The sequence below is a fragment of the Chiloscyllium plagiosum genome, unplaced genomic scaffold (assembly GCF_037043375.1).
Source record: "Chiloscyllium plagiosum isolate Xiang-an unplaced genomic scaffold, Cpla_swu_hap1 HiC_scaffold_43, whole genome shotgun sequence".
NCBI lineage: Eukaryota > Metazoa > Chordata > Chondrichthyes > Orectolobiformes > Hemiscylliidae > Chiloscyllium > Chiloscyllium plagiosum.
The window spans coordinates 4,835,306-4,852,886 of record NW_028270181.1 but is presented as its reverse complement, the minus strand read 5'-3'; the positions used below and the strand labels follow the sequence as shown (position 1 = coordinate 4,852,886).

The 17,581-nt window shown below is 42.4% G+C and overlaps 1 protein-coding gene across 2 annotated transcripts in view; it reads right to left on the bottom strand.

The window, feature by feature from the left end:
- Nucleotides 1-472: 472 nt before the first annotated feature.
- sgpl1 (sphingosine-1-phosphate lyase 1) overlaps nucleotides 473-17,581 on the bottom strand; it is a 72,368-nt gene continuing 55,259 nt past the window's right edge. For both annotated transcript variants that reach the window (XM_043679167.2, XM_043679168.2), the window contains exons 12-14: nucleotides 5,682-5,828; nucleotides 4,506-4,626; nucleotides 473-3,366 (exon numbers count right to left, since the gene is read on the bottom strand). In XM_043679167.2, coding sequence (XP_043535102.1) covers nucleotides 3,223-3,366; nucleotides 4,506-4,626; nucleotides 5,682-5,828 — 412 coding nt within the window. In that variant the 3' untranslated portion in view covers nucleotides 473-3,222. The remainder of the gene's footprint in view (nucleotides 3,367-4,505; nucleotides 4,627-5,681; nucleotides 5,829-17,581) is intronic.

Genomic DNA, 17,581 nt, shown 5'->3' with positions numbered 1-17,581 from the left:
ATGTTAACAGGAAAAGATGGGTGATAAACTATTTCCACTGATTGGGGATTCTACAACTAGGGAGCATAGTCTGAGAATTAGGGCCAGAGCATTCAGGAGAGGTGTTAGGAACACTTCTGCATACAAAGGGTGGGAGGTGTTTTGAACTCTTTTCCACAATGGGGGTGGATGCTGGATCGTACATAATTTTGAATCTGAGATAGTTCTGTTCATCAAAGATATTAAGGGATATGAGTCAAATATCAGCCTCTACACTTACAGCAATGTAGCTGCCCTTGGAAATAGATGAGAGTGCCAATGGTTTAAGAACAAGAAATGATATCCATTTCCCATACAATAATAAAAGAAATAAAAGGTCTGTGACCTTTCATCACAGCTGAATGATATTAGGAATGAACAGGTCCAAAACAAGAGCAAAAGTCAGGCTGAACAAGCATAAAATATGAAGATAAGAGTCAAACAATACAGACAGTTTCAACAAATTAGGTTTATTACCAAATCTCAATTACAAATGTGTTAATACATAATACGATGGATTAATCCAGATCATTTTACACACTCACCGTATAAAGATGTCTTTGTTGTCCAGGTGCAAATGACCCAGGTGTGGGAATTTCACCCCCATCCCAGCCCTGACACCCCTCCCTGAGGGCTAACTATAAACTTCACAATGCACACAAGCTGCATCTGGAACAGTTCCAACGAGTAAACTGACAATGAAAATAGTGCCCTCTCCTTGGCTAACCAAGCGACCGGTGGGGTTCTGTGATTTTCAAGTTAAACTAAGAAAAACCCAGTGCTACACACAACTCCGCGAATGAAGAAATCGGGGATGTAAACAAATCAAAGATCATTGCCGAGTCTGTTTCATCCTCCCCTGTTTGAAATATGCAACAGGGCAATAAAAACACTTGCTTGTTTTCATGAATGGTAAGGGATGTTTACATCCAGTTTGTGAACTCAACAAAAGCTCTGTACCTTCTCCTTGTTAGGAGAGTATGCGATGGGAGTAGGACCCAGTTATTCCTTCAGTTATTCCTCTAGAGCTAACCAAAGGTGATCATGGAACATCCTGACTCTGTGCAAACAGAAATGGAGCAAATGGGATGGGTATGTGTATTTGTAAAGAGTGCAAAATGAGTGTTACCCAGAGCTGAAAGGAAAGCTTGAGAGAGGTTAAATTTATGCTTTTTTAAAAAAATGGTAGAGGACCTATCAAAAGTCAGAAAATTGTGCGCAAATGTGCCAAGTTATTAAGACAATTTGGAATGCAGCCCTTTCACATTGTGACAGAATACTGCCTGTCTCTGGTTTAAAACTATGTTGAACAATGAGAGCACAGTTCTAAACACATGTTTTAGTTTATCCAGCCTCTTTGCATTATTTGCAGGGGAACACATTCATTTTTTGAATGCTGTGCAAGAAGGTACAAAGAACAGTATTAGGGTGTTGCTTTGAATTTTCTCTCCCTTCACACTGAAAGACGGGAAGTCATGTGCAATCATTGGGAGTAGTCAGCAATAGGGCACAGTCATCTGCTTCTACCGCGTGGATGGCAATTTACAATCTGGGACATTGCCAGCATGTCACAGTTCAAACTGAGAGGCCATTTCACAGAGATTCAGGCAGTGACAAGTTTACGTATTCAGGTTCCCTGCATAAAAGGATTAATATTCTGACTGCTAGTTTACTGGAACAGAAAAATAAAGGGAATATCAACAACAAGAGTGTTCCACAGGCAACAGATTAATTTGGGGTTGAGCGCTTTGGAATGTGCATTACTGATAAAGGACAACATTTACCGTTGTGTGTACAGAGAGCCAGGTTAACAAAGGGATTGTAGTCAAGGATCTCAGGATTAGTAGGAATCAATATGGTTTTAAAGATAGCATTGAAGTACCGTTAAAATTTCAACATAATTATTCACAAGCGCTCCCTTGTAAAGTGTGCACTGGTGTGAAACTTCTGCATGAGAGGGGTCGCTGAATAAACACATTACAAACATACAGCATTTCAGAGCGTCACCAATTGCCACACATTCAGCTTCACTACAATGATGGAGCAACAAAATATCTGAAACACTGACATTTATATAACTGAAACACAATGACAACAACACACAATTTGAAATTATTCAACCGTCTATTCCAATTATGGAGTAAGCACTTCAGTCCAAGAATTGTCAAGTTGCGTTGAATTCACAGGATCTCAAAGGAGCGATTTCTTTAGACCATGTCTGTATCATAAAATCTGATTATTTTGAACAAATCAGAAGAAAAATTACCTTGCAAATAATTTTTGTAATGCAAGTACTATCCACAGCAGCACAAAAATTGGTCTCCTGTCTGTAAATTGTTATAATCGTGCCGAGTTTAGTTTTAAAACTAAACATGTCTTATGTTAACTGGGAGCAACTATAGGTGGCATTATTCTTTTGGAAATTACCTGAACTATATTTGAGGTAGTGAATACTCTCAGCATTCATCCTGAAGTGGGACCAAAATATTGGGCATTTTGGGCAGAAGCTCAAAGATTGAGGCTTATGATTGATCAAGTTTGGAGGTCCAAAATCCCTTTCCCCTACCTCCTTGATCCATAAGATAACAGTCATTTTAACAGTCTCAATGTTCCATTGCTGCATCATTGACAATTCAGGTATGAATGGGATACAGCAGGAAAATGGCCAGCCGCCAGGACTAAATTGAACTTCACTGCTATATTTTATTGCATGGAGGGGCAATTATCGCTTGTGTAATTTGCTGGCTTGCAAACATTGACCACCCTCTCCTGGCGACAGTGTCAAAAAGCCTACTAAATCCACAAACCGTTTTGTTGCCTTTGAGAAAAATTCTGCCAAAAGAACCCTTTTTTTTCCAACATGAAAGAATAAAGTGGGAAGGCATCAAGGTGAATTGCTGCTTGCTAATAAATCTCCAGTGAATCAATGTCTAGGAAAACCCTGCACACAATTTACTGGAAACTTTGCCGTCTCAAGGTTTCCAGTGAAAGATTTTAGGGATAAAAATTGAAAAGGAAAAGTTTTGGGGCTTTGAAAGTGGTGTAAAAATCATGGACGTCAGTTCCCAGTACAAATGATTGCATTTTTCCACATTCCCATTGCTGCAACACAATAAAAACAATGTCAGACCTGTCAAATTGCTTTCCAAAGTACGTTCCCACAACCTTGTCCATGATTTTTTTTTAAAAAACCTATTCCATGTTTCAATGCTGTGCTGATGCTCCATTCATGCAGTTTTTCTCAACTTTGGGGAGCTCAGTGCTGTAGAGGCAGTCTAGGAATCCATGCGATATCTCTGTCACCAGTGTACGATCAGGAATTGACTGTGCCATGCCATATATAGCACCCTAGAAGGAAAGAAGGGTTCAAATCAGGACACGCCTTACACATGACACAGTTAGGACAACTAATACACTAAAGTCAGTCTACAATAAGTTTTTTTGATAGTCCAACCTAATACATCTAATAAATTACAAAACAATACCACGTATTAATATAACTTGCATGTGTACCCTTTAAAAGGAGTAAAAATCTCAGGTACAATTACCAAACAAAAGGTCATATGGGAGGTATTACATCAAAGCTTGACCAAGGAGGAAGATTTTAAGGAGGGTCATGAAGGAAGAACAGAATCATCAGGGAGTCATGCAGGAAATTCCACACCTTAACACACAGGCAAAATGAAGGCCAAGTCACAAAAATGCTGCAGTGGAAAACAAGGGTGCATAAGAGGTTAACTGGAGGGATATTGGCCTGAAGGAAAGATTCAAAACCAAGGATGAGAATTTTGAAACTGAGGTTTTGATAAACTAGGAGCTGATCTGGGTCTGTGACTACAGGGAGATGGGTGAATGGGACTTGGTGCAAGTTAAGATACAGGCAGCACAGTTTAACAACTGTAAGGAAGCAACACTGCATTTGCAATGTCCCCTCCAGCTATCATCACAGGATTACAGAATACTAGAAACCCTGCAGTTGCGAATAGGCCATTCGGTCCATCAAGTCCACACCACACCTTCAAGAGCATCCCACCCTATCCCTACAGTCCTGCATTTCCCATGGCCAATCCAACCAGCCAGCACATCCCTGGACACTATGGGCAAGTTAGCATGGCCAATCCACCAAAACTACACGTCTTTGGACTGTGGGAGGAAACTGGTGCACCTGGAGGAAAGCCACACAGACATGGGGACAACATTCAAATTCCACATAGACAGTCGCCTGAGGTTGGAATTGAACCCAGGTCCCTAGTGCTCCTGGGCAACAAGCTAACCGTTGAGCTACCGAGCCACCCAATTCGCTTGCTTCCTCTGAAATTTGGCATCTATCCTGAAGAGTACGGGGTGAACAGCTCAGACTGCCTGTTTCTTTATCAGCAATACTTATGTTAAAATTGCAACACAATTGTACGTCATTGTTGGTGAACCAAGAATCTTCTGTAAAAGAAAGGGCACCCTCCCTTCACGATTCACAACCGTATGCTTACCCTGCCAGTGGTTTTCTCGCCAGGATTCTTCATGATTTCAGCCACACTTTCACGAAGATCCTCAACAAACTGGTCAGCCACTCCATTCTTGGTGTGCAGAAGTGTCACACATATGTGAATGCTGCAAGAGAGGAGGTCATCTTGGTTAATGGCACCATGGACATCCCTAACTAGTTCTGGACATCAATTTTCCATGGCGAAGTAACTTAGGGGCATGGGACAATCCAAATATTAATTGCCTCACTTCTCCGTTCCTCCCAATATTTCAACTGCTTAGCAACAAGACGACTGTAAGTCAAGATATTTTTATTTGTGCCAATATTACAGGCTTAATCATAAAGTGACTGCAAGGTACAGTGAGTGAAAGTAACATCTAGTTGCTGAAATAGGCAATAACTAAAACTTTATGAGGGAACAATCACAGCTCTCTTGAAAATAATGTTGAGTTTATACCATGGCGTTCATGAAAATTTTAAAACATAAACGTCAACATTACCAGAGAAACAAATAAAGTCAAAGTATGGATGGAGAATACACAGGATGAGTAACTGCTGTTTGGAGTATACAGGCAAAGGGAGCTACAGTGTGAAATGCAGTATAGATGAGAGGAGTTTATAATGTAAGGTGGAATACACGGAGGAAGAATGACAGTGTAAAATGATTTACACTTGGGGAGAATTTACAGTACGCATAAGAGTATACATGGGGAGAGTGATGTGCGAACTACACATGGGGAAAATGAAAGTGGGAAATGGAGTATATACAGGGAGAGTGACAGTGTGAAATGGAGTATATACGGGGCGAGAGACGGTGTGAAACGGAGTATGTACGAGGAGAGTGACAGTGTGTAACAGAGTATGTACGGGGAGAGTGACAGTGTGTAACAGAGTATGTACGGGGAGAGTGACAGTGTGTAACAGAGTATGTACGGGGAGAGTGACAGTGTGTAACAGAGTATGTACGGGGAGAGTGACAGTGTGTAACAGAGTATGTACGGGGAGAGTGACAGTGTGTAACAGAGTATGTACGGGGAGAGTGACAGTGTGTAACAGAGTATGTACGGGGAGAGTGACAGTGTGTAACAGAGTATGTACGGGGAGAGTGACAGTGTGTAACAGAGTATGTACGGGGAGAGTGACAGTGTGTAACAGAGTATATATGCAGAACGTCAGCCACCTCGAAGGGAACTGCAAAGTGTTGAGGTTCCATCCTTTCGACGTCATTAAGTTTGATAGACGGAAAATGTCGAACGTTTGTGAGCCAATGGCCACTACAGACACTTCAGGTTTTCCAAAGATGAAAATTTCTTTTATTTTCTTCAACCTTTAAAATAAAATAAAAAATTAATTTAGTATACACATAAAAGCTTGAGTCAATCATTTATATCAACAGAAATCACATTTAAAACACACTAAAATTATCAGTAGCCTCTCTCAACAGTGGGTGGGGAATCAGGAGATGGTGGGGGCTTTGGCAGAGGGAGAATGCAGAAATATATCAGTCAGAACAATGCTTACAATTTGGATGTGTTGGGAAACTACAAAATATTTCTCTTTTTACCTCCCCTCTATTAAAACCAAAGATCAAATCAAACATATCTAGCACCATCCTGTGCCTCAAACTGTGGTCTCTAAACTTTCCTAGAAACAATTTTAAATCCACCACCTTTGTAAGAGGCTTTTTTAGGCCAGGAGTCAGTTTGTTTGTTATGCAAAATTTATTGTGTGTCAGTGACAGAACATCACCATGAGATGGAGCAAGAGGACAGGAACTATCACGGTTAGCAAGTTTGTAAATGTCTATATTTAGAGGTTTTACAGCAAGAACATTCCATGATTTTATGCAGAATCTTCTAACTGCCAAGACCTTGCATCAATCAATGGATCCTTGCTGAAAGTGTTATGGAATAACATTTTCTTCAATTTAAGGGTCAGGCAGCCTTCTTGCCTCAGAGTCAGAAGGTCCTACTTCAAAATCTGCTCCAGGCGAGTTTAGGTTCCTGGCAGTGTCTGCACTTTGTGCAGATTCATGGAGTAGACAAGTTTGGGCCCAGTACGAGACCCAGCTGCATTGGTGAGGTGGACCCAAAGCGGAATCATGGTGGTGACTGAGTTGCATTTAGGCCAGTGCGGTACCCAGCGGCATCGGTGACATCTGCGTTCGTAAGGTCCAGCGAGGACTCATAGTAGCAGGTGAGTCAGTGGAGGTGAGATGGCGCTGAAGATGGCACTGAAACTCTTGTTCCAGTGGTGGCAGCACAGCAAGACTGGAGACCAGGCCTATAGCCCATGGACGAGAATTTAACAAGGAGGACTGGAAAGTTAAACACTATTTCTTTATTTCCTTATTTTTCTATCTTTTTATTCTACGTTTATCTGAGTTTTAAGATAGCGGAGAGTGGTGACATCATACAACACTTTTCACTATTTTGTAACAAAATACACATGACAATAAATAAATCAAATGTGATCTGATATCCAGGCTGACATTCCCGAAGCAATACTGGGAGAGTGCACAACATTGACAGGGATGGGACATTAACTTGAGGCTGCACATTTGCCCTCTGAGGTGGGGCCATGAGATCCCGCAGTTTTACTCAGAAGCAGAGGAATTCCCACTGGTGGTGTCCGAGCCAACAATCCCCCTTAGCTTTCCTGCCACTGCGAGGAGCTCTCAGTTCCAAGGTCCACGTGTGGCTTCAGCCTTTGGAAGAGGAGGCTATGCAACAGCACGCCAATCGACTTCACATACTGCAAGTGGCACGGTGGCTCACTGGTTAGCATTGCTGCCTCACAGCACCAGGGATCCAGGTTTGATTCCAGCCTCAGGTAACTGTCTGCGTGGGGTTTGCACATTCTCCCCGTGTCTGCGTGGGTTTCCTCCGGGTTCTTCGGTTTCCTCCCACAGTCAAAAGATGTGCTCATAGTGTCCAGGGATGCACAGGCTCGGCTAGTTAGCGATGGGAAATGCAGGATTACAGGGATAGGGGTGGGGGTCTGTGCCTGGGTGGGATGCTCTTTAGAGTGTTGGTGTGGACTTGATGGGCCAAATTGCCTACTTCGAAACTATGGGGATTATAAGATTCTAATCATTTTACTTATCCTTCGATAGGTACCACTGAAGCTCAAAGCAGGCCACTTGATTGTACTCCCTTTCCTCCATGTTAAACATCTGTTACCTCCATTACTAATAGCCGCAGCGTGCACCTCAGGATCATTTTCCAAACCAGGCACTACTCCCCCCTGCCCCACCCTACCCTGTGTAGAAAGACAAGGGGAGCAGATGGATGGGAACGCCACCACCTGGCAAGTTCCCCTCCACGCCACTCATCATCTTGACATGGGATTACATCAGTGTTCCTTCACTGTCACTATGTCAAAAAGCTGGAATGGACATGACCCAATATTGCATTTATTGGCCATCCCCAGCTGAACTTCCCAAAAGGTGGTGGTGGGCTGCCTTCTAGGACATCTGCAGTCTTTGGGGTGTACCTACACCAAATGGATTGCAGCAATTCAAGATGATAATTCACCACCACTTTATCAAGGGCCATTAAGGGTAGACGATAAATGCTGGCCCAATCAGACAAGCCCACATTCCCTAAATTAGTAACTAAAACCAACAACCACAATGCTGTTGGGAGAGATTTCTAGGATTTTGACCCAGTGACACTGAAGGAACAGTAATATGTTTCCAAGTCAGGATGGTAAGGGGAACTTATAGGCAACAAGTATCTGCCTACAAAAAAAATCCTTCTTTTCTCCAGGGTCCAAATAAAATGTCAGACAATTTGAATTTGCTTTTCTACTCCACTCTATGAACATTTCAAAAAAAGGTCAAGCACAAAAAAAGCTCCAGAAAATAATCAACGTTGTACTTTGTCTAAACAACATCATTCATCATACAGATTCTTAGAAACTTCCAAGAAACTGGCTGAAACAATAGCTGCAGAAATTAACCAACAGCTGAAAGTGAGGCTTTGAGAATAGTATGAATAGAGCAAAACTTAAAAGTGCTCTGGACATTGTCAGCACTCGTGGAGAATGCATTAAGTTTCATTCTTTCCTAAACTTGGTCACTGAAAGCTGTTCCTAAATTTTAAAATACTGGTGACGATCACATTGTGATTTCATGTCAGGCAGGTCAATCTATCTCACTTGAGATTGATATTTTAGCTCTCTAAGTTTTGCACAGTTCCATTCGAGCCACTTAGCCTAAAAGCTTGTGTGTACAGGGACTGGAGAATGTGTGGAACATGGAGACAGTGCAGAACTATCATGTCAACAAGCTTAAGGGGTTGCTGGCCATCTTTCTGGTACTAGAAGAGCTTGAGAGATACAAAGGATTATCTTCAGTTCAGTATTTATCTTTCCAATGTCCTATCAACCAGGCAGTCAGTAGTTAAATTATACATTGCTATATTCATCAGTGTGTCACTTATGGCTTAGTGGGTGCATCTCACAATCAAAAGATTGAGAGTTCAAGTCCAACTCCAAGATCCAAATTAAAAAATCCAGGCTGACAATCCAGTGCAGTACTGAGGACAGACCACATTGTCAAAGGTGCCACATCCCAAATGAAGCCTTGCCTTCTCTCTCAGGCAGACCTAAAATAGCCCAAGCACCAATTTTGAAGCAGAGCAGGTGGTTTTCCCCTTGTTTCCTGGCCAACATCAATCCCTCAATGAACACATGAAATAGATTGTCTGAGCATTAACATATTGCTATTGTTGGAGCATGCTGTGTGCAAACTAATCACTTCATTCTCCCATTACAGATTTTTACAGCACATTCTGAGGTTGTGAAAATCTCTAAGTGCACGCTTTTCTCTCCTTAGTTATAGAAAAACACTTCACTTGAAACAGAACTGGGCTCTAAAACTATTCAAACTAACACGAATCAATAGAAAGGATACAAGCAGCTCCCAAGAGAATCCTTTCAAAACAAAAGCAACTGTCTGAAGAAAGAACAATTAACGTCTGTTGTTGGGAAATCTGAAACAGCTGGAGAAAACTAGTTGAAGCAAAGCAACATCCTGCCCAATCTCATCAACACAACAGTTTGCGTTCACACCCAGAACAGGGCTAACCAGCACACCACCTACTCTGATGGAATAAAACAAAAATATGCCTAGTCTCTCATTCACAGAGAAGAGTTTCCATCAAATCTCTGCTGAGTTTTTTTTTTGGAGTCAACATATTTGGACCACTGAGCACACATTCGTTGTTTTGACAGTCCTGGTTGAAATTATGGAAGCATTTCCTTCTGAAGTCCCATTAACCTAAGCCCTGTCTGCATGTTATTCCATTTGCATGCAGTTCTCTAAAAGCCTTTCTTTCAATCATCCTTCTACAGTGAAAGTAGGGCTTTTTGTTTTTTTTCACTTAAGATCTGAGCAGTACATCATTCTTCACCTGTTTGTCAAAACACAGGCTGAAGCACTGCTCGTTATACAAAGGAGTAACACAGGAACTAGTGCACGAATGAGCGAATATATCACTTCAATTCCTGTAAAGTGCAGGGCGTTTTTTTTTAGTGGAACACTTTATTTAGGATTATTCAGATTTCTTTGTGACTCTACACAGTAACCACAATACCGCCCACAAACAAAAATCCCTGGTGAAAAATGCAGGATATGAGAGGCGTGCTGAGCCTCTGATGGCAACACACAGGATTGTACAGTGCCTTAAGTTTCTGCTTTTCGGTGGAATGACAAGCTCACACAGGGAGTACTGTGATTTTTCTGCTCCTGCAGTCAAGTGGTCAGAGATTCAAGCCTTACTGTATATACTCTAACAATTCCAATGCAAGGCTGAGGGAGTACTGCACTGTCAGAGGAGCTGTCATCCGAACAGGACACTCAAAAGAATAACATAGATATGGTATCCAGACATAATCAGATATACCTCTGCATCTCTAGTTTACAGAGACAATGCAACAACTTGTATCAACATAGCAAAATGTTCCAAGGATAATCAGACAAAAAATCTGCCACTGAAGCAAATGAAAAGACACAAGAGCAGGTGTCCAAAACTTCTAACAACGAGGGTAGTTTGAAGAGGGGGTCTTTCTTTTTAAACTCAATTAGAGCCGTAGAGATATACAGCATGGAAACAAACCCTTCGGTTCAACCCGTCCATGCCAACCAGATATCCCAACCAAATCTAGTCCCACCTGCCAGCCCCCGGCCCATATCCCTCCAAACCCTTCCTATTCATATGCCCATCTAAATGCCTATTAAATGTTGCAATTGTACCAGCCTCCACCACTTCCTCTGGCAGCTCATTCCATACACGTACCACCGTCTGTGTGAAAAAGTTGCCCCTTAGGTTTCTTTTATATCTTTCCCCTCTCACCCTAAACCTATGCCCTCTAGTTCTGGACTCCCCCACCCAGGGAAAATACTTTGTCTATTTACCCTATCCATACCCTGAATGATTTTATAAACCTCTACAAGGTCACCCGTCAGCCTCCGATGCTCCAGTGAAAACAGCCCCAGCTTATTCAACCTCTTCCTATAGCTCAAATCCTCCAACTCAGGCTACATCCTTGTAAATCTTTTCTGAATCCTTTCAAGCTTCACAACATCTTTCCGATAGGAAGGATATCAGAATTGCATGCAATATTCCAAAAGTGGCCTAACCAACGTCCTGTACAGCCGCAACATGACTTCCCAACTCCTGTACTCAATACTCTGACCAATAAAGGAAAGCATACCAAATGCCTTCTTCATTATCCAATATACCTGCGACTCTGCTTTCAAGGAGCTATGAACCTGCACTCCAAGGTCTCTTTGTTCAGCAACACTCCCCAGGACCTTACAATTAAGTGTATAAATCTTGATCTGATTTGCTTTACCAAAATGCAACACCTCATGTTTATCTAAATCAAACTCCATCTGCCACTCCTCAACCTGATTGGCCCATCAGATCTAAGATTCCATTGTAATCTGAGGTAACCTTCTTCGTTGTCCACTACACCTCCAATTTTGGTGTCATCTGCAAACGTACTAACTATACTTCCTATGTTCACATTCAAAATCATTCATATAAATGATAAAAAGTAGAGGACCCAGCAACGATCCTTGTGGCACTCCACGGGTCACAGCCTCCAGTCTGAAAAACAACCCTCCACCACCACCCTCTGTCTTCTACCTTTGAGCCAATTCTGTATCCAAATGGCTAGTCCTTCCTCTATTCCATGAGATCAAACCTTGATAACCAGTCTCCCACGGGGAACTTTATTGAATGCTTTACTGAAGTCCATATTGATCACGCCCACCACTCTACCCTCATCAATCCTTTTTGTTACTTTTTCAAAAACTCAATCAAGTTTGTGAGACATGATTTTCCACGTACAAAGCCATGCTGACTCTCCCTAATCAGTCCTTGCCTTTGCAAATTCGTGTAAACCCTCTCCGTCATGACTCCCTCCAACAACTTGCCCACCACCAACGTCAGGCTCACTGGTCTATAGTTTCCTGGCTTGTCTTTACCACCTTTCTTAAATAGTGGCACCACGTTTGCCAACCTCCAGTCTTCCGGCACCTCACCTGTGACTATCGATGATACAAATATCTCAGCGAGGGGCCCAGCAATCACTTCCCTAGCTTTCCTCAGAGTTCTAGGGTACACCTGATCAGGTCCTGGGGATTTATCCACTTTTATCCGTTTCAAGACATCAAGCACTTTCTCCTCTGTAATATGGACATTTTTCAAGATGTCACCATCTATATCCCTACATTCTGTATCTTCCATGTCCTTCTCCACAGTAAACACTGATGCAAAATTCTCATTTAGTACCTCCCCAATTTTCTGTGGCTCCAATACAAAGGCCGCCTTGCTGATCTTTGAGGGGCCCTATTCTCTTCCTAGTTACCCTTTTGTCCTTAACGTATTTGTAAAAACCCTTTAGATTCTCCTTAACCCTATTTACCAAAGCTATCTCATGTCCCCTTGTTGCCCTCCTGATTTCCCTCTGAAGTATCCTCCTACTGCGTTTATACTCTAAGGATTCACTCGATCTCTCCTGTCTATCCATGACATATGCTTCTTTTTCTTCACTAAACCCTCAATTTCTCTAGTCATCCAGCATTCCTTATACCTACCAGCCTTTCCTTTCACCCTAACAGGAATATACTGGACCCATGTTATCTCATTTCTGAAGGCTTCTCATTTTCCATCTGTCCCTTTACCTGCAAACATTTGCCCCCAATCAGCTTTCGAAAGTTCTTGCCTAGTACCATCAAAATTGGTCTTCCTCCAATTTAGAACTTCAACTTTTAGATCTGCTCTATCCTTTTCCATCACTATTTTAAAACTGACGGAATTATGGTCGCTGGCCCCAAAGTGCTCCCCCCATGACACCTCAGTCACCTGCCCTGCCTTATTTCCCAAGAGTAGGTCAAGTTTTACACCTTCTGTAGTAGGTACATCCACATACTGATTCAGAAAATTTTCTTGTACACATTTAACAAATTCCTCTCCATCTAAACCCTTAACACTAAGGCAGTCCCAGTTTTTGTTTGGAAAGTTAAAATCCCCTACCATAACCACCTTATTATTCTTAGATAACTGAGTTCTCCTTACATCATTGTTTCTCAACTTCCTGCTGACTATTAGGGGATCTATAATACAACCCCAATAACGTGATCATCCCTTTCTTATTACTCAGTTCCACCCAAATAACTTCCCCGATTATATTTCCAGTAATATCCTCCTCAATACAGCTGTAACACTAACCTTTATCAAAAATGCCGCTCCCCCTCCTCTCTTACCTCCCTTTCTATCCTTCCTGTATCATTTGTATCCTGGAACATTAAGCTGCCAGTCCTGTCCATCCGAGTCACATTTCTGTAATTGCTATGATATCCCAGTCCCATATTCCTAACCATGCCCTGAGTACATCTGGTTTCCCTGTTAGACCTCTTGCATTGAAATAAGTGCAGTTTAATTTATCAGTCCTACCTTGTTCTCTTTGTCCCTGCCTGCCCTGACTGCTTGACTCACTTCTTTTCTCAATTGTATCAGTCTCAGATTGATCTCTTTCCTCACTATCTCTCTGCGTATCCCCCACCCCCTCATCCGCCCCCACCCCCAACTTACTAGTTTGAATCTTCCCAAGCAGCTCTAGCAAATATCTCTGCCCCAGTATATTAGTTCCCTTCCAATTCAGGTGCAATCCATTCTTCTTGTACAAGTCACTTCTACCTCAGGAGAGATTCCAATGATCCAAAAAATGTGAGCCCTTCTCCCATATATCAGCTCCTCAGCCACACTTTCATCTGCTCTATCTTCCTATTCCTACCCTCACTAGCTCGTCGCACCAGGAATAATTCAGATATTACTACCCTTGAGGACCTCCTTTTTAAATTACTGCCTAACTTGGTATATTATCCCTTCAGAATCTCATCCTTTTCCTTTCCTAAGTCAATGGTTCTGATGTGTACAATGACCTCCTGCTGGTCCCTCTCCCCTTTGAGAACATTCTTGATCTTGGCACCAGGGAGGCAACACGCCATTTTGATTTTTCGCTGCTGGCCGCAGAAATGTCTGTCTGTACCTCTGACTAGAGAGTCCCCTAATACAATCTTAGAACCTGACGTACCCCTCATTACATGAGAGCTTGTCTTGGTACCAGGAACTTGGCTGTCCCTGCTACATTCCCTTTAGAATCCATCACTCCCTATATTTTCCAAAACAGCATACTTGTTTGAAGTGGGGATAGCCACAGAAGACTCCTGCACTACCTGCCTATCTCTCCTACCTTTCCAGGAGTTAACCCATCTATCTGACTGTATCTGTGGCTTTTCTCCCTTCCTATAACTGCCATCCATGGCACTCCCTTGCTCTTGTAAATTCCTCATTGCCTCGAACTGTTGTTCCAATCGATGCATTCGATCTGATAGGGTTCACAACCAATGGCATTTATTGAAGATATAACCCTCAATAACACGTAAACTCTCCCAAAACTCCCACATCCAACAAGAGCATATTACTCTACTAATGGCTATTTTGCTTCTTCCAATCCACAGACCCAGAAAATAACACCATCTTATTCCTCTATAAAATACTGCTCCAGGCTAACTTAATACTTATGACTTCAGAGGCATATCTCAATAAAACATATAATCAATAAAGAACCCACTCTATTCATTATTGTAGATTTACAGCAAGGCTATACTTAAAACTATTCACTTATCGGTTTCTGTGCTGTGACCTCTCCCACACAGGTTCCTCCAAGATCAGTTGTGAATTTCGCAGTTTGTTAAGTTTTCCTAGATGCACGCCAAAGTCCAGCAATGCATGAATTCAAACAGCAAAGGCAGTCAGTACGCAGATTCACTGCTGTGTCAGTTAGCAGTGTGGGTTTTTTTCCCCTCTCTGTCTCGCACTGACCATGTGCTGTTTTTGTCTGTCCTTCACCCTTTTTAAAAGCGACGTTGATTTGACTTTTTCTTTTCTCCAAAGTTCCAAAACAATGCAATAGTTTTTAAAACAGTAATTGCTGCGCCTGGAATTCAAGGAAATCATTTCCAACACCTAAAATACCTCAAAAAATAAACAGCCTGTTACTGCCAAAAATTTTCCTGTCCTCCATCTTAGATTACCCAGAATCTGGAAGCATTACCTGGAATCATTTGTGGGATGTGAGTGTCATTGGCTGGCCAGCATTTATTGCCCATCGCTAGTTGCCCTTGAGAAGGTACTGGTGAACTGGCTTACTGAACTGCTGCAGTCCACCTGCTGTGGGTTGACTCTCAATGCCATTAGGGAAGGAATTCCAGGACTGTGACCCAGTGACAGTGAAATAACATGATGTATTTCCTAGTCAGGATGGTGAGAGGTTGGAGGGGAACTTGCAGGTTCCCATATATCTGCTGCCCTTGTCCTTCTAGATGAAAGGTACTGTCGAAGGATCATTGGTGAATTGCTGCAGTGCACACTACTGCTACTGAGCATCAGTGGAGGAGACAGTGGATGCTTGTGGATGTAGTGGCAATTACGCAGGCTGCTTTCTGCTAGATGGTGTCAAGCTTCTTGAATGTTGTTGGAGCTGCACTCATCCAGGCAAGGGGGAATATTCCATCGCATTCTTGATCTGTGCCTCATAGATGGTGTAGAGGCTTTGGGGAGTCAGGTGGCGAGCTACTCGCTGCAGATTCCTGGCCTCTGACCTGCTCTTGCAGCCATTGTGCTTATGTGGGGAATGCAGTTGAGTTTCTGGTCAAATATAACCCGCAGGCCGTTGATAGTGGAATGATGATAACATCATTGAGTGTCAAGGGGTGGTGGTTAAGATCGTCACTTATTGGTGATGGTCATAGGTTTCAGAGCCTCAATCTGGAGTTCAGGGGCTTGGCAGCTGAAACCAAACTGATAATTGTGCAACTAGAGATCCTGGAGGCTGGTCAGGCCAGAAAAGGCTACAACAAAAGTGAGAGGCAAAAATATAACGAGCAAGGTTTCCTTCTGCCGTCATTTCTCAGTGTGTCAGCTGTGTCACGTTGTTAAGTACAGGATCATGACTGATCTGCAGTTCAACATTTAAATCGCCTTTGGTCCATAATCCATTCACATCATCGTTTCATAAAAATCAACTGAACTTTGAAAGCTTATCCTCCAGCATCCACAAAACTTTGGGGGAAAGGAGGTTCTCCATGACATCACCCCTAAATGGTAATGCACCAATTTTCATATTATGTACCCAAAAAAGACACAAGTTTGGAGTTTATCCCAACAAATCCTTTTGACCAAAACATTTTGACCAGCTCGATTTTGATCTAAAGAACAAATAAAATTTACAGCCCAGGAACAGGTCCTTCGACCCTCCAAGTCTAAGCCAATCCAAATCCACTATCTAAACCTGTCGCCCATTTCCTAAGCATCTGTATCCCTCTGCTCCCCACCAGACACATCTTAAATGAATCTATCATGCCTGCCTCTACTACCTCTGTTGGCAATGCGTTCCAGGCACCTACCACCATCTGTACTTGTCACATGTATTCCCCTTAAAACTTTCACCTCTCACCTTGAAAGCATGACCTCTCGTTATTGAATCCTTCACCCTGGGGGAAAAGCTTATCTCTACCTACCCTGTCCACACCCTTCATGATTTTGTAGACCTCAATCAGTTCCCCCCTCAATCTCCTTTTTTCTAATGAAAGCAAACCTAACCTACTCAACCTCTCTTCATAGCTAGCACCTCCCATACCAGGCAACATCCTCGTAAACCTTCTCTGCACCCTTTCCAAAGCGTCCACATCCTTTTGGTAACATGGCGACCAGAACCGTACACATTATTCTAAATGCAGCCTAGCCAATGTTTGTACAATTTTAACATGACCTGCCAGCTCTTATACTCAATACCCTGTCCAATGAAAACAAGCATACCATATGCCTTTTTGACCATTCTATCCACCTGTGCCACAACCTTTAGGGTATAATGGATCTGCACTCCCAGATCTCTCTGCCCATCAACTTTTCCCAAAACTCTTCCATTCATTGAATAATTCGCTCTAGAATTAGACTTCCCAAAATGCATCATCTCACATTTGCCTGGATGGAACTCCATCCGCCACTTCTCTGCCCATCTCTCCAGTCTATCTATATTCTCCTGTATTCTTTGACAGTCCCCTATGCTTTCTGCGACTCCACCAATCTTCATATTATCTGCAAATTTGCTGATCATACCAACAGTGCCCTCTTCCAAACAACAGTGGCCCCAGCACTGATCCCTGTGGAACACCAGTGGTCACCTTTCTCCATTTCGAGAAACTCCCTTCAACTACTACTCTCTATCTCCTGTTGCTCAACCAATTCTTTATCCACTTAGCTAGAACACCCTGCACATCATGTGACTTCACTTTCTCTATTAGTTTACCATGGGGAAACTTATCAAACACTTTACTAAAGTCCATGCATATGACATCTACAGCCCTTCCTTCAACTATCAACTTGGTCACTTCCTCAAAGAACTCTATTAAGTTGGTAAGGCACAATCTCCCACGCACAAAACCATGATGCCTATCACTGATAGGCCCATTCTTTTCCTAATATAAATGAATTTTATCCCACA